This window comes from Neocloeon triangulifer, unplaced genomic scaffold (assembly GCF_031216515.1).
Source record: "Neocloeon triangulifer isolate White Clay Creek 2 clone unplaced genomic scaffold, ASM3121651v1 ptg000012l, whole genome shotgun sequence".
Classification (NCBI taxonomy): domain Eukaryota; kingdom Metazoa; phylum Arthropoda; class Insecta; order Ephemeroptera; family Baetidae; genus Neocloeon; species Neocloeon triangulifer.
The window spans coordinates 18764167-18789222 of record NW_026775554.1 but is presented as its reverse complement, the minus strand read 5'-3'; the positions used below and the strand labels follow the sequence as shown (position 1 = coordinate 18789222).

Here is a 25056-nt window from a genome sequence, read left to right as displayed (position 1 = left end):
TTACGTAAAAAAAATACATATAATGCTGCTTTATACCAGAAAAAGGCGATTTCCTTGTGCACGCTTTTCTTCGCGGCGATTTTCCTGTACAATTTTAGCGAGTTTCTGATCGTGAGAGTGCTAAAAATTTGAGCTATCTGTCTGAGCAAACGAGGTGAAAACTTCACTGTCCAATAAGATTTCTAAAATCGTGCGTTGACGAGCAGCTTCCGATTTTTATCTCCGAAGGATTTTATAATTTTGTTCGCCCTGCAGGGTCATTCTCGTAAAACTTTATTATGCGAAAATCAACTTTGCCCGGCGGCTTGTGTGTTTAATTTGCCACTCGCGACGAGAGGAAAGTAAAAAAAAAAGATGCGTGGTGCACGTTTAAAGTCGTCTGACTGCGTGTGTAATTATATCCAAAAGTATGAGTTGTTGAGATCGTTATCGCCCAAGAGTAATTCTATGCCTGGCGTATTTTTTGGAAACACACACCACGTCTTTCACTTTTCAAACATTAAAAATGATTGAAACACTAGTCTTTTGATTCGATAATTCGCATAATTTTGTTAAAATAAGTTCCATCTTGGCAGTAAGATATAAAAATCTCTTTCAATCTATCAATTTCACTTTCAGACGAAAGAGAGAAACAAATTTTTACAGCCTGCTTTAAAGCAATTTTATTTAAAAATCAATTACTCCAATTTCTTAGCGCCTTTTTACAATTCCTAATTGGAGAGGTGTCTACTAATTCGCAAAAAATTCAACTTTCTCTGCCAGAACAGGTCCATTAAACGGAAGCAAAAGAGACCACCGCCGCAGTTGCACTCGCTTTTTTTCGCTTGCGCCAGATCAAATAAATTCTCCTCTCAAGATCGTTCGCCCCGAGCTGGCGGAAACAAGAAGGAGTCGTTGTTACTTCGCAAAAACACACGCGGAAAAAATTATACACATGCATGAGATGCTCCCCAAAGCGAGAAAGGTGCAATTATGTAAGGGAATATGTTTTAAATACGTGACTGCGAGCAATACAAGTGAGGAATCGCTTCTTGAATCGTCTTCACTGCACGTATGTGTATCTAAATGAGCAAGTTAGGGCAAGGCCCCTACTCCTGCGCTACTTTCTTCGCATCGGAGAAAGAAGAAGACTCTGCTTCTTCTAACCCAGTCAGTCGCGTCGCAGACACTCGCGAAAAAACACACCGAGTTTGCCGCCACCACACTCCACGTCCCAAGCAGGCTCATGTCTTCATGAGGTCAGTAATGTTCATTTATTTTTCATATTTAGTGAATTTTCAGATACCAAAGGGATAATTAGTAATTATTTTTTACAATTGAAAAATATTTAGTGAGATTTTTCTGCAGATCACATAAGGTACAGGAGCAATTTCTCTTTAGGATTGTCGCACACTCGAGTGCGTCTACACTTAATTTTTACAAAGGACTAATTAAAAAGGAACTTGGTGACATTTGTGTTCTCTTGACAATGGCCTTTTTCTAAGAATTAAAACAATATTTAGAGAATACTACTTTTTTTCCTCGCTTTTTGTTCCAGAAATTAGCTTTAAAAAAATGCTATTTCATTTACGAGGGACTCTGTTTTAGATTTAATACGCTCTGGTGAAGAACGGTTTTAAAATTTTGTCATGTAAAAAAGTTACTATTGTCTTAGAAACAAACATTTAAAATTATCATTTATTCTTCTCGTTCATTTACAAAAAATTTTAATGACAATGTAGGAAAAGAGCTTTGCCTTTTACTTTTATGACATTTAGATAAAAATTTTATATGAGGAATTATGCTCAAAATGAATAAAAGTTAAAAAGCACTCACAGGGTCAAGTTTGTAAGCCAGTCAAGATTAATTACAGGCGTTATATTTATGACACGATAAGAGCTCCACGTTTTTGTTTTAAGTCTTAACCTTAATTATTGCAATTATTCAGGAATTTGTATCACAAGAATTTACTAAGAAAACTTTCCTTTAATATTTTTATAAAATGGTAATTAATTTAATTAAATCCTTTTAAAGCCATAACCAATAATTATGAAAAATGCTTTTGCTAATTCAACGGCATTTCTTCTTAATATTTTTTAAGTCAAATTAGCACTGGCTTCCGCACAGAAGCGAGGATTGTGGTTTTCTTAGCACGCCAGTACATAAAAAGAGTAATCTTCTCTCAGCTGATGAGGCCGATTATCCCCCGAGGAAAGTTCGTGTGTTTGTGTATAATCATCAAAAAATATAATAAACCCGTCTGATTCGCGCTCTCGCAGTCTCTTTTCTCCTCTTGTGTATTTTCTCTCTTTCTTTCTCTCTCCGTTCATCAGCACTTTTCGCGTCTACAAATGAGAGAAACTTGTAATAGGCGCGCGCCAGCTGTCGGCCGAAGATGCTCCGGCGGCGCATCGAGATTACATGTGGCCGCAGAGGAAGCGCGATATTATTATTACGATGGTGATTATTGTATATCAAAGCAGGTTAAATACTCCACTTCCTAGCTTGGCCTTGTTCTTCTGCTCGAGCGCGCGCCGCCTTTAAAAAGTGAAAGAGTGGCGCCGGAAACTGCAGCACCACTTTATACACTAATTGATTTTTTAAATAATGTACATGCACAATTATAAGACACAGCCCAGTTAATTCTCTGCCGAATGTCCACAGTGGCCGTCTGCACACGCGAAAGGGACAGCCATGAGGAAATCGCCAAACCTGCCGTCGTCGCTGTTGGGTATGAAAATTTTAATTTATTCAAATATTTATTTTTACGAGACCGTCATCAACCGGTTCATCAGTTTCTCCCGCTCTATAATCCATTAATCCATTGAGATGATAGAAAGTGATTTGTTAAATATCTTGTAGTTTTACATTTTGGCCATTAATCAGTGAAAAGAAACACCAGAGTGAAAAAGTAAAAGCAGACCTCTTCACCTCATTGGAGACTTCAATGACCGAAAAAATTTTATTTTTTGACATGTAGTGATCAAGTTGTTCTTCTTCTAAAATTATTATTTATTTTAGTGAAGCTGAGCAGTTGAAAAGCTTGAAATTATATTTCGGCTTTCATATTCTCAGAAGTTAAAAATAATGACCAATAATTGGCCTTTTACGATTATTTGTGTCCTAGTCTTACAGCTGTATTCAAAGCAATATTTTTCGCTTTTAATCAAGAAAACCGACCATCAGGACCGGTGATTTGCACTTTCTAAAAGATTGCATTTTCGTTTCACGCCATATGTGTCTGACCGCACTTTTTTCCCTTGTTAAGAACTATTAATGAAAAGAGCAAACGCGACGGGAGAGATATATTAATTCGAGATAAATTTTCACCACTTGCCCTCGATAGCTAATAAAAGAAGGCGAATTTGCTTGTCCGCAGGTCTGCTGACCCTGAGCTGCATCCTGCTGGCCACTTGCAGCCAAGCCAGGAGGATCTCCCACAGGCATGACGTCGGTCCGGTAGGTGCCTCGATTGAACGCAAGTAGCGCGGAAATTCACCAAATGACCCAGAAGCGCATTTTTAATTTCGGCACGACAACTCGTAATCGATCAAGCAAGGATTTCAAAAACAAATAAACGAGAAACAAACCGTGCAAATGGCTCATTTGACTAACTTTTTTCAAAGCGGGAAATTGGAACGCTCATTATGTGTGGCTGGTGCTTGACTGGTGATGCATCTCAAGCGAGAGTCGTGCACTCTCTTATCTTGATGACTGCCTGCGCCGCGTGTTTTACTTTAATGCACACTTGAGTTCGCGCGACGAGTTTTCGTTTATTTCCTCGGATGCGAGAGCGAAAGAGAGATGCACAGCTTTAATCGCACTTGTATGATCTCGATTTCACTATTATTTTAGACAGTTCCAACAAAATGTGCGTTTAAATAATTTTTCTTTACAATTAGGGCCAAACTTGAAATATTTATTTTTGCTTTCTCGGTAAGCTTGCACAATAAATTGAAATAAATGGTTTCATTAAATATAAAAAAGTGCAAGTTTCTAATTTCATTTTTTTTTATTTTTTTTAATAAAAAGAGAATATAATTTTTTTAATTTTTTTTTTCATTTAAACTAAATTTCACTTTTAAAATCCTGTTAGATTTTCATGCAAATTTAATACATTATGAGATAGTTAACATTTTCAAATGCGTTCAGTTATATAGCGTTAAAGTTTAACAAGCTGCAAAAATTAATATTGTAAAATTAATAACAAACAAATTATGTAACCAAGGTAAACACACAAGTTAATTTTAATTTGCGGGCTAAAATTTTTAAGAGACATGTACAAACTCCTATTATTAATTAAAATTACAAATATACAAAACATTTGAAATTAAACAACATCAATAAATAAAAGACGAGCATTAAAAACTATTTAAACTTATTTCTATAGGCAACTTTTTGCATTTGATTGTTAAAATTGTCTACATTTCTCTCTTTAACACTAAAATTGATCCAGTTTTTTAAACATATCTTCTAATAATTTGTTTAACTTTCAGCCACAAGAAACGTTAGACACTGGTGGCTGGCGACCAGTCGTCGAGAGTGGTCGACCCCAGCTAGAACAAGTGGCCGTCGCTCCGACTGGTTACGACGGAGACGCAGACCTCGTTCCTCCTCCGCGCAGGAACAATGCCGGCGCCAAAAAGCCGCGTCCCGGACTTAAGCCCTCCGCTTCTGAGATCCGCTCTTCGACCGCTTACACCCTGCCTCCCCCCTCCGGTTCCAGCACCGTCCGGTTCCCCGGAGACCAGGCCAGACGACCTACTCGAAAACGCCAACGCCCCGGTCCAGTGCACCTGAGGCCCTACCTGGCCCAGGAGAGTGCCCAGCATTTGCGATTCCGACCTTCGCCGCCAGCCCCGGACAACTTTTGGCCCGAACCTACCGAGCCGTCCGTGTCCTTCTTCACGCCCCAACACTATAACGAAGGCCCTCTGCAATTGTCCATCTCTCCTCATGAGCAGCACCAGTTGATCAGCACGCAGCAAGTCTTCGGCAATCCGGCCCTTTTCAATTTGGAGCAGCCCATTCGCCGGCCGCAGGACAACGCCTTCCTCGAGCCGTCCATCCACGAAAATGAGGTTGTTGACAACGTGCCCAAGTATCAGATAACCGAGCCGTCGCCGCCACCTCCACGCAGGAGGAGGCCGAAACCTCCGCCGCCGACCGAGGAGACGCCGCTGATCGAGCCCGAGATGCACCGAAGCCCCGAAGTCCACGAAGCTCCGGCTTGGGCAACCGAACAGCCGGCGGTGGTGGTGCGACCGAGAAGGCCCAGACCGCCTGTCGAGAGGCCCGAGGAGGAGGAGGAGCCGGTGAGGAGAAGGCCCGCCAGGCCACCTGCACCCGTGCAGGAGCAGCTCGAGGATGACATGGAAGTGCCTGTATTCAACCTGAGGCCCAGAAGGCCCATTGTATCGCCCCCAACTGAAGAGCAAGTTCAGGAGGTAACAAAAATTAAAATTATTTAACTTAATATAGGTCTTTTTGACTGCATCGACTACCATTTTTAAGCAGTAAAAATATCAAAATTAAAAAATCACAACAATTAGAAAAATCGGCTCAATTCATGCACCTTTTTAAATCATTGATTTGTGTATCAGTATCAATATGAACGGGAATTAGAGTTGAGGCGACTTTTTTATTAATTTAGAGAATGCATGTTAGTGTGACACGACGTGGAATTCCCACCGCCTTGCCAATACCGCACGTGCACGTGTTCACACAGAAACAAAAGCGTGGGAAAATTATGGAATAATTTTAAAATTATAGAGTGATAATATTATCACATGCGGAAAAGGACGAAAATATATTTTTTTTATTGTATTTCTTCCATTATAATTATTTTAGATTTATTTAGAGAATTTAAATACATAAATTTAGAAAGAGGAAAGAAAATTTTGTATTTACTAAATAGTTTTCATTAAAAATAGATATTATGTAATTTGTTTATTTTTTTGTAGAAAAAAGAATATCCAACTACGACTGAAACAACCTATCAAGGAGAAGCTATATTATTAATTTTAAATCAAACTAATTACTTTTCTAGAAAAGCTTTTTCTAAATTTAAGTTAATGTTTAAATTTTAATTATTTAATTTAATTAATTTTAGTTTAAATATATTTAAAAACAATTATGTTTTAAAAAATTTTGTGCGTGTATTTATTTTTATTTTTTTTATAAATTTTTATCCATGTATTAATTTATAATTATTTAAATATTTTTTTATTTGTGTATCAGCAGAAGCGCGACAATGTAGTTCCTAAAAATTGGATATAATGACGATAATCTATAAATTTTACCATTTTCAATCACTTATACTTTACGACATTAATTCAAGTATCTAGGGTAAATATATTCGCATCTTGATAATGCGCAGCACAATAAAGTATTTGGGATTTAATATTATTATCTTATCCAATCTAATTGTTAGTAACGGATTATCTTAATAATTTTTTTTATCTGCAAATAAACATATACAAATTGTTAAGTATCTATTTCATACATTATTTCATGGGTATCCCTAAAAACGATTTATTTTGAGGGTGAGGATTTTGTTATGTTAAGAAATTTTATTTTAAACTCAACATTACTATAATTTTTCACTGCTTAATAAATAACAGAAATAAAACATATTATAAATTAAATTTTCAATATTAACTAATCTGATTTTGTCTTACAGGAAGAAAAACCGCGTCCCAGGCGACCTCGTCCCACGCCCGCACCAGTGGCTCAGGAAGACCCCGAAGAAGAGGTCAGTCCCGCGACGCCACAGGAAGAAGAGAGGCCCCTGAAGAGACGCAGACCGCGTCCTCCTGGCGAGGGCGGCCAGCGACGCAGACGTCCCAAACCAAGACCGCAGCCGCCGGTGGTGGTTGAGTCTGAACAGGAGGAACAACAGCAGCCCGAAGAAGGGGACAGGAACGTCTACAGGCGACCCATCAAGAACTGGCCGACAAAGGAAACTATTCATGTTGAGGAGCCCATTGTTCCTGAGCACCACGAACCCGAAGAAGAGGCAAACTACCCTGTCATTCCTCAACACCACCAGCAAGAGGAGGAGTTGCACATTCCTGAAGAGGCGCCGTCTGCGGAAACCGTCGAGGAAGAAGTGGCACCAAGTGCTGAGACCTACGAAGAGGAGCCGAACTACCAGGAACCAAACCAGGTTTCCTCCACCGAAGGCCTGTACTCTATTCCTCCCAAGAGGAAACGCCCTGAGGAAAGCGTCTTTAGCACGACTGAGTCGACGACCACATCTAGCACCACTAGTCCCCCACCAACCACCACTTCGTCCATCAGCAACCGCCTCAGGTTGAAGTTGAATGCCACCAGGCCACGTTTCAGCCTGAACAACATCAAGGAAAGACTCAGGCAGCAGGCATTAAACGAGCAGAAGGACGAGCAGTCCACCAGCACTGAGGCGCCAAAACAAAACAGGTTCAGGTTCTCGACGACCTCAACGACCGAAGGGCCGACGACCGAAAGGTCGACCTTCAGACCTTCAGGCCGCTTCACCAGACCTCCAATTTTCCACAGCCGCTTCCGCAGTACCACTGAAGCGTCGCTGGCCGTAGCCACTATGACTGACTACCAGGCTGCCAGGAGGGCCAACCCTAACCTGTACAACATGAACAGAGAGCGACGGCCGCCCCTGAAGACCCTGAGGTCCACCACGGAGCTGCCCGTCACCACCCCCGTTGACGAGGAGGTCGAAGACGAAGTTGAGAGCACCACGGAAACGGAGGAGTTCACCACCGTTGCGCCTCCAAGGTCAACGACCCCAGAGGACTTCGCTCGCAGGGTGACCGACCTGACCTCTTCGGCAACCGCTTACAAGCCTCTGAGCTTCTTCAGCGCCGTGCCCGCCAACGGAATCCACTCGTCGCAGTTGCGTTTCACGATGGCCACCGAAGACCCCATTCTGCCAATCGAAGCATTCTTCCCAGCTTTCGCGTCAAATCCGGGCAAACCCCACGGCGAATAAATAAGTGTGCCTGCGTGGCTAATGTACATACAGTTTTTTTTTTTTGCAAAAAGAGAGAAGAGGTGTAAAAATGGACTAATTTTATTGTAACGTTAAGATATTTATTGTTAGTGTGTAGTTTCAATAAAGCGACAGTAATAAAGAAAACATATTTTTTGTAAATTTCAGATTTAAGGAAAATTTACTACACAATAATCATCATCGTTATCAAACTAAATAATTTACTGATGTGCATTTTTACATAATACTTTGATATTGATAATAATCACGTTAAAATTTATCATATACATATAAATATCCTCCACATATTTGCAACTCTATTGATATTATCAAGCCCAGCCACAAAAAATTAATTATATACCAACGATCAGCAAATTCAATCAATAAAATTTTTTATAATATTTATAACTGAGCAAAACGAACGTTTATTAATTAATCTTAAAAACGCTCACTCTTAATTAGCGACGAAGCCATTTTTGTTTTTCAATTCAATCTGCTTGACCTACAACTTACAACTCTAAACGTTTTCCCTAATTAGTCTCTTTGTTAGCCGTCCCATATTGTGGGTGCTGGCATATATGAGCTCGGCAAGAATCATTGCCAAGATCATAAAGCTTCCTGTGCCCTGTGTGTGAAACAGAAAACCAAACTAGAGCTCAACTATAGCAGCATTTAGTCATCGGTAGGGGCAACTAGCTTTTGTTCTATTGTCATGTCAAAAAATATTATAGAATAAATAATTAAACAATCAATAATGAAAACATTTTCAGGGAGCTAATTATACTCCACTAGTCTTCAATTTTTTATTGTTAACTTTACTCCAATTATCCACTAAAATTGAGCACCCAGATGGGTTTAAAATTATTCAATATCTACTAAAAATCTATCTTTGATGAGACTTTCTAATTTTAAACTATTAAATATCAAGCTTAAATTGTTAATCATGTATTATACATTATAAATCAAGTTCAGAGTAAAATGTAGCAATAAGCTGTAAGGAGACACAGAATTTTTTTTAAATCTATTGCTAGAACCGTTGGAATAAAGAAACAAGTGCAATTGAATAAAAAAAACTTGCTCTTCCAAAATACATCACCACAGAAAACCACCCTTGTTGGACGTTAGACCTATCAAGACCGTGCTCAAGACCTGTTAAACTTAAATTTTTTTAATCAAATGTTAATTAAGTGGAAATTAAAATCAAAAAAGTTTTAGTAAAGTTTATGAATGCAAGAAAAATTAAATAAGTTCACATTAATTAATCACTAAACTGAAACTTTTATTAATTAAAAAATAGATGTGTATTGACTTGACTTGATAATAAATTGAAACTAAAATGTATTTTTAAAACGAAATTATTTCATAATTTAAAAAAATTAGCTTGGACCCGAGACCCACGCTGAGATTGGCCGAGATCCACCGAGACCGGTCGAGACCCACCGATACCAATGGTCTCAACAGGTTTCGAGCACGGTCTCACGTCCGATAAAGGCAAGGTCTGTCTGGTGTCGATAAGATGTGACAGTGCAAAACCGTGGCACTGGCACTGAAAGCAATTTTTCATTTTTCGCCTAATTAGCTCGCGAGTCTCGCAACCCTGATAATGTACTGACATAAATTTTCAATTATCTACATGATATACATAATTATATGAGTTGCACAAGGAAAAGAAGCAAAAAAAGAAAAGCAATGAAAGTGCCAAAATATTATCACGTTATTGAGGAAAAAAATTGTGGGCCGTAAATTCCGCAAAACACAACTGAAGGGCATTGGACAAGCTGACCAAAATAATGTAGTCACGACGAATATAATATTGCAGTCAATATGCAATTTTGTTCCGTCAACACTTACTTCTTGATCGAAATCAAACAATTAAACGTTAAACTTATTGTCAAATACAAACTCTTAGTGGAATCGCTGTTTGTTATTAAAATTTCTTTTTCAAACACGGTCTATTAAAAATATATTATCCTTCATTCCACTTTGGTCTCAACAAAACGGTTGCAAAATGAAAAAAAATATATCAATATATATATTATTCTAAGATAAGCCACAGGCAGCCATCCACCAGGAAAATAAGGCAGCCAGCACCAAATTTCGCGGTTCATCCGAGCCAGCTGCCAGAATAGTTGAAATAGTTGAATGGATCAGGGTTGCATCTAATTTTTATTAATTTTTTTTATAAAAACTATTTCAATAGGATTCTCAGCTTTTATCACAAAGGTTAAAATCACTTTCTTAAAATAATTTAATTATATTAAAACATTATTTGCTGAAAGAATTTGAGCAGCAGCATAAATATCAGTAAAAAAGCAATAGTTTAAATTATTTCTGCTAATGAATGAAGTAAGCTTTGGCACATAAAAAAGGTACCGGATTTGGTCTGTGGGATGATTTTGTCTTTACGTTAAATATTGCTGCTATAGTGGTGATGCTGCGTATTCATTGATTGACTCCCACCCTTTTAGAGTAAAAATTATTGAAGATAATTATACAAAAACTGTAATTTATGAGCTAAATACTGGTTATTAATTGAATAATTTTTTGCTTACAAGTTCATAATATAAACTATATGGATAAAACATGAAGATGTGGCTTGAAGCAGGAGAATATAGAAACATATCATCTGCTCTTTTGAACACATTTCAAACACGCAAATTAAACATTTTTTTTTTTTACTTTGCGGTACAGCAATGAACCTTTGATAAACCTCAAGAAAATCTTCTAGATAGTTTTTCATATTGATTTTTGTTTGTTAACAAATCACACGCAGTATCGTTGAATTGGAGGAATAAGAAATTTACGATACACCCAAGACGTATGAAAGGAAGTAATAAAACGTAGAATGAAGTTTGTGATAATAATTTTTTCCAGTTGGCATTGGCAAGCTGAATAACATTTTTTTGGCAGATATCAATTTTTCCCTAATTAGCCTAATTAGCGCACTTCCTTGATAACACTAAATTTTAAAAATCTGCGTGCAAAGTGGCAAAGAACAAGGAAACAAAAGAAATGTGCAGATATTGTTCGAATAAAAATACTTCAGTACAATCCAGACGACAATTTTCACATAATTAGGGTGCCAAGACATAAAAAAATGCTTAATGTCCTCGGGTTATCAATTAGTGATACGCATGCGCTTGCTAATTTCCTCACAAGATTAAACTTGGGAGCATATAAAAGAGGCTAGGTACTTTCATTAATTCACATAAGAAATTCAGTGACTGGCTACACGATGCGTAAGACGCTCGGGCTACTCCTCATTGCCCTCCAGGTGACGTATATTAAAAAATTCCATATTTGAAATCGCTATTTTTAAAATCAATACTTTTACTTTCAAATCATGTTTATAATTTATAAATTTACCACCGGGCAGCTTTTAAAATCAAAAAATTTATTTCAAAACACGTTTTTTAGTAGTAAAATTTTTAGGGGAAATTAACAGTTTCGGGGAGGTACAATCTTCGTGCAGATATATCAAGGTTTAAAATAATACACACATTTGTCATTTTTGTGTCAATTCGGCCGAATGCAAAAGCTGGAAAAAGGGTTTTAGGCCTTCTCGAGCGGAAGTCCAGGTTTTTGGTTTCTCGATGAAAATCTTATTGTTTTATTGGCAAGAAATCTCCAAATATTAAAGAAAATGGTCCCTCGTCTTAGCTCTTGAATTTTTTGATATGACAAAACAGTAAATCATCCAGATGCTGCCAAATTATAACCAGCAGCAACAATGCGAAACTTTACTGTGAGAGGTCATTTGGTGCAATATATGGTCTATCCACGGATTAATTAATAAATCCAGGGATCAATCTCTTGCAGCTTTTTATTACGAAGATTGAACCTCCCCCAAAACGAAACAGTTCATACCGTTTAACATAATTGATTTTCTTCTTTAAGTGGGGAGCTTTTGTCCATGGACAAACGGCAACGACTGCGGCAGGAGCAACGACTGCAGCAGGTTCAACGACCGCTGCAGGAGCAACCACAGCGGCAGGTGCTACAACTGTGGCAGGGGCAACGACTGCGTCTGGGGCAACAACTGTGGCAGGGGCTACAACTGTAGCAGGTGCAACAACAGTGGCAGGGGCCACAACAGCTGCTGGGGCAACAACAGCATCAGGGGCAACAACAGCATCAGGGGCAACAACTGTGGCAACAACAACTAACACAGGGCCTACTACAACAGGAGGCTCTACAATCACTAACACAGGCTCCACGACAACAGGAGGTTCTACGACGACTAACACGGGCTCGACTACAACAGGAGGATCAACAACTACTAACACAGGCTCCACGACAACAGGGGGATCTACGACCACTAACACGGGCTCGACTACAACAGGAGGATCAACAACTACCAACACAGGCTCCACGACAACAGGAGGTTCTACGACGACTAACACGGGCTCGACTACAACAGGAGGATCAACAACTACTAACACAGGCTCCACGACAACAGGGGGATCTACGACCACTAACACGGGCTCGACTACAACAGGAGGATCAACAACTACCAACACAGGCTCCACGACAACAGGAGGTTCTACGACGACTAACACGGGCTCGACTACAACAGGAGGATCAACAACTACCAACACAGGCTCCACGACAACAGGAGGTTCTACGACGACTAACACGGGCTCGACTACAACAGGAGGATCAACAACTACCAACACAGGCTCCACGACAACAGGGGGATCTACGACCACTAACACGGGCTCGACTACAACAGGAGGGTCAACAATCACTAACACAGGAACGACTACAACTCGAGGTTCTACGACCACTAACACAGGTTCCACGACAACAGGGGGCTCTACGACCACTAACACGAGCTCGACTACAACAGGAGGATCAACTACTTCTAACACAGGTTCCACAGCAACAGGGGGGTCTATGACCACTAACACGGGCTCAACTACAACAGGAGGATCAACAACCACTAACACAGGCTCCACCACAATTACAGGATCGTCGACAGCTACTGGTACAGTATCAACTACTACCGGAGCCTCTGTGACTACCAACACGGGATCTACGACATCTATTTCTACCCCACCTGCCACTACCGTACCTGCAACTACCGAACCTGCCACTACCGAACCTGTCACCGAACCTGCCACTACCGAACCTGTCACCGAACCTGCCACTACCGAACCTGTTACTTCTCCAGCGAGAACCAAACCATCACGCGCCGTAGTTGCAAAATGTCGCCAAATAGCAGGGGTAATTTTGAATATCTGATCTCTACTTTATGAGATTCTTAAAATACATTTAATTTCAGAAAGCATTATCTAAGTGCTGTTCTCCCGATGTACCACGGCTTCTTCCGCTCGAAACAGGTGGCACCTGCAAGTCCTCAATGCTGAAAATGAATGCTTTCAATGTTTTCACACTTAACAAAATGCAAAGTCCATCTAGCAATCCTGTAAATGCGATCAATTTTAATGACGTGAAAGTAATGAAAGCTCTTGGCAAAGCTGCTGTAAGAATTTCTGTCATGATTTCTCCTTTTTTTAACTAAATCTCTCGATTTTCAGTGCTTCGTGAATTGTGTCCTCGAAAATAAGAATGTTGTGAGTATATATTGGTTTCACAATGTAGCGATGACTGGGGCATATTGTACAATTTTACATGATTTCTTGCTCATCAATACAATAAAACATAATTATATTCGATTTAAAAATTCATTTTTGATGATCGAATTATCAATTTGTAATATTACTAGTACAAAGCGAGTAGCTTGGATGCTGCAGCATTAACTGATCTTTTGACTGCGTCGCAAAGTGAACCTTGGCTGACCTTCATCACTGATGCAGTTCCGAAATGCGTGTCATTAGTCAATAGTAATAGTGATATTTCTGAATTTTTTAAAATGAAAAAAAATCTCTTTTGTCGGCAGTTATATCAATAACTAATATTTTCATTTTAAACTATTCAAGCCTTGAGCATCCCTTCGTTCTTATCTGGACAGTTAGCTTGCGATGGTACACCATATGTTACTATACAGTGCATACTATCGGAATTAATTACGGTTTGTGTTTCTCTCATCGATACTTTAAAATTTAGCTTAATAGTACATTTATCTTGCAGAATTGTCAATCGAAAGGTACTGTAGTTTACAACTTTTAAATTTAAGAATAACTTTAATTAGTAATAATTAATATATTCAGAGTCATCAACTCCATGTGTCAAAACATACGAACTTTACAGCAAGTGCAGTGATAGCGTTTTTGCTCCTATCGTGAAGAGACAAATAGGGGTAAACAAGCACAAGAAAGCAAAAAAAGTAAAAAAGGTCAAGAATGGCAAAAAGGACAAGGAAATGACTCAAAACGAAAAAAATCAGAGTGGCAAGAAAGAGAAAAAAATGGATAAGAAGAAAACGAAAGCTACAAATATAAGCGAAAAGCTGAACAAAAAACAGATTGTAAAAGAGAAGGTAACGAATGAAAAGAATAATGGACCAAAAAAGGTAAAAAAAGAAAAGAAGGTAAAAAAGGAGAAAAAAGATAAGAAACAGAAGAAGCAAGACTTGAAAGAACAAAAAGGCAAGGAGGAAATTGGATCAAAAAAGGTTAAGAAGGTAAAAAAGGAAAAGAAGGTAAAAAAGGCAGAAAAGGAAAAGAAGGTAAAAAAGGCAAAAAAGGTAAAAAAGGCAAAAAAGGAAAAGAAGGTAAAAAAGGAGAATAAAGAGATCAAGGAGAAAAAAGAAAAGAAAAAACAGAAGAAGCAAGGCTTGAAAGAAAAAAAAGGCAAGGAGGAAATTGGATCAAAAAAAGTCAAGAAGGTAAAAAAGGAGAAAAAGGTCAAGGTGGAAAAGGATATGAAGAAACAGAAGAAGCAAGGTTTGAAAGAAGAAAAGGGCAAGGATGGAAATAAATCAAAAAAGATGAAGAAGGTAAAGAAAGTGAAGAATGGAGCGAAAGAAGATAAAAAAGACCAAAAAGTGAAGAATACAAAAAAAGAGAAGAACGAGCAAAATGGTTTGATAAAAGTTAAAAAGGAAAAGAAAATTAAAAAAGGGAAGGAGGAAACTGTGAAAAATGCCAAGGGACAAAATGTAGGCAGCAAAGAAAAAAAGATGAAAAAGGAGAAGGCTGGGCAGGAAAAAGGAGTGAAACAAATCAAGGAAAACATAGAAAAGAAAAAGAACAATAAGAAGACAGTATTGGAAAAGAAGGCAGATGAAAAGAAAACTAAGAAAGAAAATAATAGAAAAGAACCATCGCAAAATGGTTCGATTGGAAAAGAAAAGAATGAGATAAAGAAGAAAAAAGGCAAACAGGAGGACCCCAGAAATGAGATATAGATTATGTCAGATATATTTTAAAATATACCAAAGACTGACAAATTGAACATGAACGACCATACGCGACTATCCAATGCTCCCCTTCTTGATATCCGAACTGAGAGATCATGCTTCCTTCTTCAATTGTGTAGCTCAAAAGTTGAAATCAAAATTTCAACTTTTATACTTAATAAAAATTCTTCTGCATCAACAATATTTTTGCCTTTCTATATTTTCAAAATGAGTTTCACATTTTTTTAAATATATAGTATAATTATTTTTGTTTGTTATGCACTTATTTTGTAAGAAAGAAAATTACATAATTTGTTCATTGTACATTAAGTAATTTCATTATCTGTTACGACGATCCTGGAGCAAAACCCTCTTGAAGTGCAGACGAACTTTTCAGCGCAGGGACAAACACCCAAATAAATCTCTCGCATCTCTATGCGAACTCCACCTGGGTAGCCCATGGATAAATTCAAAGGCATATTGAATTGGGTCGACCGGCAAAAGTTGTCTTGGTCAGGTCTTGGGACACAATGCGGTACTCCATAACGCTCCATCCCTCATGAAAAAACCGGGAGTTTTATATAATTTTTTTTTATAATCAAATTTGGAAATATATGTTTGTCGAAAAAATAATCAAGAATTTAGAATGAAACTTATACAATATTAAGCTTCAATTAATATTTTTAATTTATCATTTGACTATTATTCCAAAGACTTTGATATAAAAATATTTGGCTATTAAGATACATAATAATTTAATAACAACTTCAAAACTTGATCTTTTTAACATTTTGACGCATATGGGTATTTTCCTATTTTCCCAATCCTTCATGCTTCGGGACATTCAACCTTAATACAATATAACTACTCAAAAACAGATTTAAGCAATTTACCTAATAAGCAGCAAAATCCTATGCCACAGTCAGCAGTCGACGAGCAAATTTGTCCAGAGTGCAGCTTCGGCCGGGCGATGGCAGCAAAGAGCAAAACGAGCACCAAGGGTGCGATTAGGGGTGTCGACCTTGGCTCCATCCCACTTCCAATGCAACAACTATGAACAGCAAATTTCATGTAGCCAAGCTGCCCACGAATTTCAAAATTGAGAAAATTAATCGTATTTTAAATCGAGGAAAAAAATTTGTTGGAGTTGGATAAAACTTAAATTAAAAAAAACAATATTTATAATAATAAAATTTACTGAAATTGGTCAAATAAATTTATGCAATTACCATACCTTTTTCAGGAGAGAGGAATGCGTAGAGCAGATCTTTTCGCAGCTGGTTAAATATAAATAATCACTGGGAGTTGTTTTCTCCGTCTCGTTGATCAGAGGCAGCTCCACTTGATAATGAGTTGGAAGTGCGCTGGGCGTGTGTGCTGTGCATGTGGCATCTGCTTTCCGCTCGTCTCCTCCTTTTGGTCCTCGCCAAGCTAGGATTATCCGCTCTCTGCCGAGCGTGTGATTTGATTACTGCACGGAATATTTATAAGTGGAGGATTTTGAATATAATTTGCCTCAAAAACAAGCCGCGCATCCAATTATATGCAATCCACTGGTAGAGAAAGTACAACAGAATGGTCGGGACGTTGACAAGCAAGGATGTTTGTGTCAATCATCAACGCGTTCAGCCGTTTTTTGTATTCATGATTTTTTTTTTATTGTTCCATAGGACTAGAAGCACATTTCGTTCTTTTCTTTTCATTAATAATTAATCTTTATCAATGGTAGTTTTCACTTAATAAGTAAATAACAATTCATAAATTTCACTCTTGGCATTCATTCTCGTCGCATTTTCTCACTTGCGCAGCAGGAAAATCTCAAATCTCATTTCAAGGTTTCACAGATGAGAGACGCACACCTCATCTCACACGCACAAGATCTCATTTCGGTTTTTACATAAAAGTAGGGACTCTATTACGCACGCATTCGTTTTCTCTCTAAAATAGTGCTGAAGAGTTTTTGTGATAAAAATTCGTACAACAATCACTTGTTCAAAAGTTACATTGTTTTTTGTTTCTCCAAATACTCTTTCACTTTAAATAGTGCACTGTGTGTGTGTGTTTGTTCTCCGAAGCAGATTTTTTTCTGTTACAAAATTAGGCCTTTCCAGAGTGATTGTGTTCAACTGAACGAATTTTTCGTTTTTTTTTCTATAGCTCGCGTTTAATTTCGTGAGATCAACGGACTGAGTACACACACCAGAAAAGTCGGCAACAGCAGCAGTTGTAGTGGAAAACAATCAATTAATATATCCAAGAGAAAATGTGTAAAAAATCCCACGTCTCAAAAATTGACTACAGATACGAACGAGTGTTTTTCGATCCATTCAAAAATGCTTGAATCTCGTTTACAAAATAATTGCAGACGCACACACCGGTGCGGATATATATATTGTATATTAAATTTAGAAAAATGGACGTCAAGAAAGACATCTAGCGAAACCGGAACGGTTTAGAATATATTCAAACGGCCAAGATTGCGTGCGTCCAGCAGCAATATCGTAATTTTTTTGCGAATAATCTGTTGTCTGGACACAGCAGTTTTCACGGAAGTATTGAAACAATTCGCTCGGTCGCCAGCAGTCAAAGCTCTGTTGGCCTGAAAATCGCGCAATTGCACAAATTCATACTCGATAAAAAAATGCCAATATTCGTAATATGCAAGCAGCTCAACACTAAGAAAATTAAATTTTATAATCATAATTAAACTTTTTTCTTGGTTTTGATTGAACATTGTAAAAAAAAAATATTTTTATTGCGTATACTTTCATAATTTTTAAATAGGTTGCCTAAATCAAATTTGTAAGGCGCCATCTCTGGCAAATACTGAACTTGTTAATTTATTTTAATCTCAGAGGGTTGAATAAAATTCCACCGGAGTGTGAAAGGAATTTAAAAAAAAAATGGAATTTTATGTGTTGAGCGGGTTGCGTGTTGCGAAAACAAGCAATTCAAAAAAACTTGTAGTAAAAAAAAATACCTCCGTTCTATATGTGATAAAAATTATCCACGCACGCACTCTCGATTCTTTCAGTGAGAAAAACAGGACCAACTTGTGTAAAAACGCGTGGAGCCGTACCAGAGATGAAAGAGATTTGTTTTTCGGTTATTGGAAGTTTGCCCGGCAAACGGAACGCGGAGCCAAGAAAGAAAGAAGCGACCGCTACATTAAGACCGGCTTTCCTGTCACGAGCCCATTTTCGTTCAGGCCGCCAGCGATTTTTTATGCACTCGCAATTTGCCGTCATTATTATACTCTCTGGTAGGAAAATAATTTAAGAACTGTGTGGAAATTTATGTATCAAGGAAAAGAAGAAGAAGTGGTGTTGCTTCTCGAGGGGCAAACGGTTCGAGGGCCGGGATTAAAGGTGGCGTGCTTTCTTTCAAGAGGCTCAGGAGAAGTATGGCGCCGCCGGTGGCGCCGCACGTGGCCCTGCTGGCCAAGTGGCAAAATTACCGCCTATCGATTGGGACGCCTTTGCAGCGAGCAAACGAGCGACAAGACGGGCTCATCTCCAAATCTCTCTCACACAGCTGGTGGCTCTGCGCGATTTTTCTGTCAATTCTCTCAACTTTTTCTCTCATTTTATACAGAGTAAAAAACCGATCCGGGAAAAATTGTCGCTTATTTTTTTAATTATACTTAACCGTGCATTTTAAGGAGAACGCTAGTTTTGATTTTTTTAAATGGAGAGATTTTTGTGTTTTGTGCCATAGAAATGAGTGCGCTAATTTTTAGTCATTATATTCTAACTGATGTCCTCGCAAGCGATTTAAATACATCTCTCTTGAACTACGCGATTTATTAACTCGCTCAACTATACGCAACTAGTCGTTTCTTGGAATGCGTTGAGACCTAAATTTCTTCGAATATTCTGCCTTCGTAAAAGAGCGCGCGTACACACATGTTCTGTATGGTGTTCATTAAAGTATTCAACTCCACCGATTGAGCTACAACTTCTCACTCTTGATTTTTTAATGCTCTGCACACATTGTTTTTTTCCCTACGAATCAACAAGGAAAGCTTTGCAAAATTTAAATTTTTTTTATACAGCTGAAGAATATCTGGTTATTAATATTTTCGCAACACTTTGATCGAGACTGAAGATTTCAAATTTAAATTCATTATACGGCTGACATTATTTTTTCTCTTTAATTATATAATTAACATTCAAAAATTACGACGCGCGTCTCTTATAATTTCTCTAATGCAAACATGTGTTTAAGTGACCTGAGTTTAATTAATTTAATCGAGAATAAAATGTGTAACCTGCTAAAACGCTAGTGCTCAATAATGCGCGTGACGTAGATTATAAAATTTGCTTAGTTTTCCTTCTTTTAACTACATTTCAGCAGTTTGACTGCTGAAAATCAACATTACTTAGTTAAAACCGTCGAATTGCTTCGAAATTTGCTCAAAGCTGACCGCCGTTTTTCACAATTATTAGAAATTGTGCAGAAAAATCTCTCAGTTTATAACAAATTCATTTTTCAATTTAATTGCTCGTGGACAAAAACGTATATTTTTCTATTTTGTTTTATTGTTTTTTAAATTGCCGAGAGTAAGTTTTTATTTATTTATTTATTTATACTTTTTAATAACGAGTGAGAGTGTGTGTGTATTAATACTAGGACATGTTTCTACATACTTTTGAGTGCGAATAAGGAAAATTGTTTTTGTTGCTCTCCTTTTTCCACTTGCGCGATTCTCTCTTATTTACAATGTGAAATAACAATCGCAAATACTTTTAATTATTTTTACCTGTTGAAAGACGACTACAGGTGCATCAAATAGACCCCTGGCTTCTTCTGCCTTGCTTTTTTTTTAATTATTTATTTATCTGTGTCTATTGAGAGCTCTCTCTAATTCGCAAAACACCGACTTTTTCTGCAAAAATTATGCGGAAAGCGCAGAAATATCTAATCAGAGAGTCTTCATTTGAAACACCTTGCTCTAAATTAACCCTTTAAACTCTCGTATTTTTTGGTAATTCACACGCCATACTACAATAGATCATCTCTTTTTTTAAAAAAATGGAATGTTGCTGAAAAATCAACTCTCTTGTGAAAGAAAATCAGAGCGTGTCTTACATGCTACTTTTTTATGATGGTAATTATATTAATTCATGTATGATTCCTTATTTTGAAATCGATTCAATTAATAATCTCTAAAAACTGCTGTGTGCAATTTAAAAAGGTATATCACACTATTCTTAAACTTCTTTGCGCCAAAAAGCACCAAATTTGAACCCGCGTCCGCTCAAAACGTTTTGCAAAAACACCACTGAATCAGGTAAATGAATATTATTGGATACAAGGTTTGATAAAACTTCCACCTTATGAGAGTTCAAAATTTTGACAGTTTTTGGGGAATTTCTTTATAGAATCTTAAAAAAATGAAAACTTTTCACCACAGAAACGAGTCTGTAAAATAAAAACGTGATGAAAAATAGTCTTAGGTCTCTGAAGAAATGACCAAAATCTCATTTGAACCCAAATTCGGTGGTGGTGCCTGTTATTGAGCGCACGCGACTAGATGCGTTTTATTGCTGTGCTGCTGTGTTTTTATATCAAGTTCGCGCACTTGAACGAACTGGCGTGGGAAACGCACTGACACTGAACGTCTTTGCACTGCAAAGCCCTTCGTCTAATCCGAGTCCATTATTTTTTGTCTCTGTTTTTGCTTGAAATTTATGCGGCACCGAGCACGCAGCGTGACAAGAGTTCGGCCACGATTGAGGCATCAAAGGCGTCGAGGTGCGCCGCGCCCAACGAGCACAGCGGCGCCGTGTCCACCAGCAGCCGGTGTTGACGCAGCAGCAGCGGCGGCGCCAGCCGCGCGTGGCAGTAGGGACGCTGCGGTGCCGCCGAGCATCATAGCGCCGCCGAGTCAAACGCTTGCAACGACTTGTGGATCACCTCGTCCTGAAAACAAGCAAACGAAAATCATTAATTTTAAGCTTTACTAGAAAGTTTGGTTTACAATTTGTGTTCAATAACATTTAACTGAAGAAAATAGCATTCAAAATATCTTGTTATGATTTGACTCGATAAACCAGGAAAAATTATTTTACATGTTGTGATGCCTAATATTTGGCTAATTGTTTGCAACCCGCTTGACTAACACTCACAATTTATAGAAAAAAAATTCTTGTTCATATAAAATAGCGTTTTATCCATTAAAATAAATTTAAATTTAAATGATAATAAAATATTAATAATATTTATTTTATAAAATAAGTAACAAACTTTTTGATGTTTTTTTTTTAATTTTTAAAATAAAATTGGTTTTATGCTGCTTTTATAATATAAAATAAATTTATAAATGTTTACATTTGTAACAATGTTGCAATGTTGTTTTTTAATGTAGAAAAATTACTTTTGTTCAAATTTGATGACGTTCAGAAAAATGTATAATTTGGTTATAGTGCATCGATGTTTACTTTAATTATCAAGATTCTGCATGTGGAGGGTGTAGGAGGAAGTTAATTTTCCATTAGCTACTCAAACTTCGTACATGTAAATAAAATATAAGCATTGATGTTTTATTTATGAGCAATAATAAGAATAAAAAATTGTAACAAATTAAGTAAAAAAATTCAATAAACTACCGTTATCTAGAAAGTTGTCGCGCAACTTCAAGGGTAGTTTCTTCTAGTTGACTTCCAAGTGGTGAAAACGCGTAAAAATCTTTCATTTATATTAATTTTGTTTATATTTATACGCTTGATATGTTACAACATGTGAAAGGATAAAGAAAAGGTATATTTAAACCAAAAACTGTAATTTTTAAGTTCTGCATTCTCTGATCTCCTACATTAAATTTACAAAATAAAAGAAGAAAAAACATTGATATTTGTGATCCCTTCCAAATTGAAACGCGTCTCTTTTAAATTTTAAATGACCTGGTATTATTAAAAAAAAAAAAAAATCAAATTTCCCATTTTATTTATAGAGACTGTTATTTTGAAGCACAATAAAAATTATAAGCAAAAATTCCTACAATTTGATATGAATTTTTATGTTAAGAAGTTAGCTTGTGCAGCTTGCTTATACTAACTTAGCATGTGATTTTTTTTTATAAAATGGACCAAACAAAGAAATAAAGCTAAATTTCAAAAGGAAATTAATATTTTGAACCATTTTTTATCAACTGCTCAACTCGTAGTTTCAGATGAGGATGTGTAAATATGTCACACTAAATTTATGGTTGGGTTTTGGCAAAAACAAGCTAAATGGGAAGAGAGCAAAAACAGTGGAGGACACTCACGTCCCTACAAATATTCGTGTTTGATGCACTCTCGGCGCTTTTGTGTATGTTTGTACGCGGCGTACACACAGAAAGCAGAGGAGATGAAGCGGCGGCGGCACCACTCTCTCAAAAATAAACCGCGAGAGCAACTCGAGCATGTTAATGCTGCGGAGGTTTATGTTTTGGCACATCAAAAGGGGCGCACGCGACTCGAAATCGAGTCACTCAGCATCAGCGAGCTGCAAACTTCCGAGGTGATAATAAAACGCACTGCCGGATGTGCTGCCTGGAAAGTGAGAGAGAGACGCGTGCCGCCGCAAATTTCACCGCGGTGCATAAAATTCGGGGTGCCGAATGAGATAATAAATACATAAAAAGGGGTAAACCTTCAAGGATGTATTCATAGAGTTGGCTAAAATAAGCTGCGAGACGATTTGCTGAGCGAAAAGATACTGAATTTTGTTTTGTTGATGGATTCCTTTAAACATTTTCTCCTTAATTTATTACCAAACGTCATATTTATAAAAATTAATATTGACCTGAATAAACTGATTGGCATTTTTAAGCATTTAATATTTATTAGACATGGATGAATTAAAAACAAATTTAAATTAATTAAGCTTTTGGAATCACTTTGAATTTAAAATCAAATACTTTTAACCTTGATATTAATTAATCTCTTTTCTAATTAGGATTAAAAATTAATTTTACGTCTAAAATCCTATATTTCGTCAGAAATTTTTGCTCAAAGAAAGAATTAAACTCACAAATTTTTCTAAAAAAAAAAAAAATTTATTTTCCCGATTGAATTTAATTTGTTTTTAATGGCATAACTTTTTGCCAGCAATTGGACATGGATAATAATATCAAAAAATCAAATCCTTATTGTTGTGATTAGATTTCTATTAAATTTACCTTGAGGCAGGACTCTATGAACTCCTCGAGCGTGATGACGCCGTCCTGGTTGATGTCCAGCTTCCTGAACACCCTGTCCACCTGCTCTCTGGCCTTTCTGTCCTCGTCCACCTGCCAAAGCGAATGAGGTCAGTCGCCTCTTTGTTTTCATCAAATTGAACTGCTTTGGTTCACCTGGTGCGCTTTGCGCCCCATGAGCTCGTGGATGGCGACCACGATGTCCGCCAGTTCGGAGCGCGTGATGCAGCCGTCGCCGTTGATGTCGTACAATTTGAACGTCCATCGCAGCTTCTCGTATATTGAGCCTCGCAGTAACGTGCTCAAGGTCACTAGTAAATCCTGAAAAAAAATTTTTTAATTAAACAACACCATTATACTTAATTAATACAAGACTAAAAAAGTGTTTAAATTTTTCTCTTCAAACTTGTAAAAAGTATGCAACCCGCGAAGCTACAATGCAAAGTTAATGCGATATGCCATAAAAATTAAAAATGAGCTTCGAAATGGACAAAAAAATCTGCTATCCTTATTTAAACTTAAATGTTTTGAAAAAAAAACATAAGTTGAAATTAATGAGTTATTTTTATTAATAATTATAAAACAAATTCAATATACAATCACATTCAGGGAATATGAAATTAATGGTAATTTTTTTAATAGAGGTTTGCAATTCTAAATCTGACACACTATATTAAAAAAATATAAATATTCAAAAATATATTATGACCAAGTAAATCGTTTGTTGGTAATTTTCATCAATTTTTAAATTTAAGAGTTTTTGACACTTTTATTTATAAAATTTATTTAAATATTGTAAAAATAGAAATAAAAAATAAAACCTTTTAATTTAAATAAATTTATCATTGTTTTAAATTATTAAGAATTTATTTACTTTTACATTTTTTATTAACAATAATATTTTTAAAACACTAGATACATTAATAAATAAAGTTATTTAATTGTAAGTATTTTTAAATAATTTTACTTACCCTAAAACTGATGGCACCATTACTGTTGACGTCAAAAGCTTTGAAGACATAATGCGCGTACAAACTAGAATCTGCAAACGAGAAAACGCATGAATTAATTTCCTCTTATTCATGACGATGGACATAGACTTTTCACTCAGTGAGCCAAATCTGCTGAGGCTCAGCCCAATATGTTTGAAGTTTGAAACGAAAATTGAACTTGGGGTTTATTGGTGCGACACACAAAACCAACCGACTTGCCGATCGCCTGTGTGTCTGTTTATTTGGTGATTCATTCAAAGACTCGCGTGCCTATAAAATAAACAACAGCAACGCGGCGGCGTCTATTATTTTAAGTCTCTCCGCGCGCCGGCTCCGAAAAAGCACCACAAATATATAAATCAACCTAGAACCGAGAAAGACGAAAAACTGCAGCAACCTGCTCTCGACTGGGGTGAGAACCGTAAAATTTTTTAAGCCTTTCCTGCGCTTTTATTGCTCCATTACCAACTGCTTTAATGCGAACAAATGTATTCATTAAAATTCTTTTAGCACTTAAAAAGGAAGAGTTATGGCGTTATTGCATATTCTGTGACTTAAGAGGTTCGGAAGCTTTAAAAAATTCTATGCATAAGAGTTTCTGATAGATCTT

At 37.0% G+C, this 25056-nt stretch overlaps 3 protein-coding genes and 1 long non-coding RNA gene across 5 annotated transcripts in view; 2 read left to right on the top strand and 2 right to left on the bottom strand.

Moving 5' to 3' along the window:
* Nucleotides 1-1139: 1139 nt before the first annotated feature.
* LOC132197600 (proteoglycan 4-like) lies at nt 1140-8563 on the top strand. Its single transcript, XM_059620972.1, has 5 exons — nt 1140-1238; nt 2644-2710; nt 3359-3438; nt 4476-5426; nt 6662-8563. Exons 2-5 carry the CDS (start codon nt 2674-2676, stop codon nt 7964-7966), a joined length of 2373 nt encoding a protein of 790 aa, XP_059476955.1. The 5' UTR covers nt 1140-1238; nt 2644-2673; the 3' UTR covers nt 7967-8563.
* A 2520-nt stretch (nt 8564-11083) lies between these two features.
* Nucleotides 11084-15473, top strand: LOC132197690 (serine-rich adhesin for platelets-like). 2 transcript variants are annotated; one of them, XM_059621150.1, is made up of 9 exons: nt 11084-11240; nt 11864-13192; nt 13251-13451; nt 13507-13542; nt 13695-13812; nt 13909-14000; nt 14060-14075; nt 14140-14570; nt 14616-15473. In XM_059621150.1, exons 1-9 carry the CDS (start codon nt 11202-11204, stop codon nt 15276-15278), a joined length of 2925 nt encoding a protein of 974 aa, XP_059477133.1. In that variant the 5' UTR covers nt 11084-11201; the 3' UTR covers nt 15279-15473. The 2 variants fall into 2 exon arrangements, with proteins under 2 accessions (XP_059477133.1, XP_059477132.1); XM_059621149.1 differs by having other exon boundaries at nt 14140-15473.
* On the bottom strand, nt 15469-16619 carry LOC132197691 (uncharacterized). Its single transcript, XR_009441893.1, has 3 exons — nt 16504-16619; nt 16163-16320; nt 15469-15825 (listed from the first exon to the last, which is right to left on the bottom strand). It is a non-coding gene; the product is annotated as an uncharacterized LOC132197691 (long non-coding RNA).
* Nucleotides 16620-16910: 291 nt separating this feature from the next.
* The window catches only part of LOC132197605 (Kv channel-interacting protein 1), a 32192-nt gene continuing 24046 nt past the window's right edge, over nt 16911-25056 (bottom strand). The window contains exons 3-6 of the mRNA XM_059620979.1: nt 24426-24496; nt 23611-23775; nt 23437-23547; nt 16911-21194 (exon numbers count right to left, since the gene is read on the bottom strand). Coding sequence (XP_059476962.1) covers nt 21144-21194; nt 23437-23547; nt 23611-23775; nt 24426-24496 — 398 coding nt within the window. The 3' untranslated portion in view covers nt 16911-21143. The remainder of the gene's footprint in view (nt 21195-23436; nt 23548-23610; nt 23776-24425; nt 24497-25056) is intronic.

Bases quoted from the DNA above. Each gene is read 5' to 3' on its own strand.
- LOC132197600 (XM_059620972.1), top strand. From the start codon at position 2,674: ATGAGGAAATCGCCAAACCTGCCGTCGTCGCTGTTGG. The intron at 3,439-4,475 runs GTAGGTGCCTCG...TTTAACTTTCAG, and splicing joins ACAGGCATGACGTCGGTCCG to CCACAAGAAACGTTAGACAC. The intron at 5,427-6,661 runs GTAACAAAAATT...TTTGTCTTACAG, and splicing joins CTGAAGAGCAAGTTCAGGAG to GAAGAAAAACCGCGTCCCAG.
- LOC132197690 (XM_059621149.1), top strand. From the start codon at position 11,202: ATGCGTAAGACGCTCGGGCTACTCCTCATTGCCCTCCAG. The intron at 13,193-13,250 runs GTAATTTTGAAT...ATTTAATTTCAG, and splicing joins AATGTCGCCAAATAGCAGGG to AAAGCATTATCTAAGTGCTG. The intron at 13,543-13,694 runs GTGAGTATATAT...TAATATTACTAG, and splicing joins TCCTCGAAAATAAGAATGTT to TACAAAGCGAGTAGCTTGGA.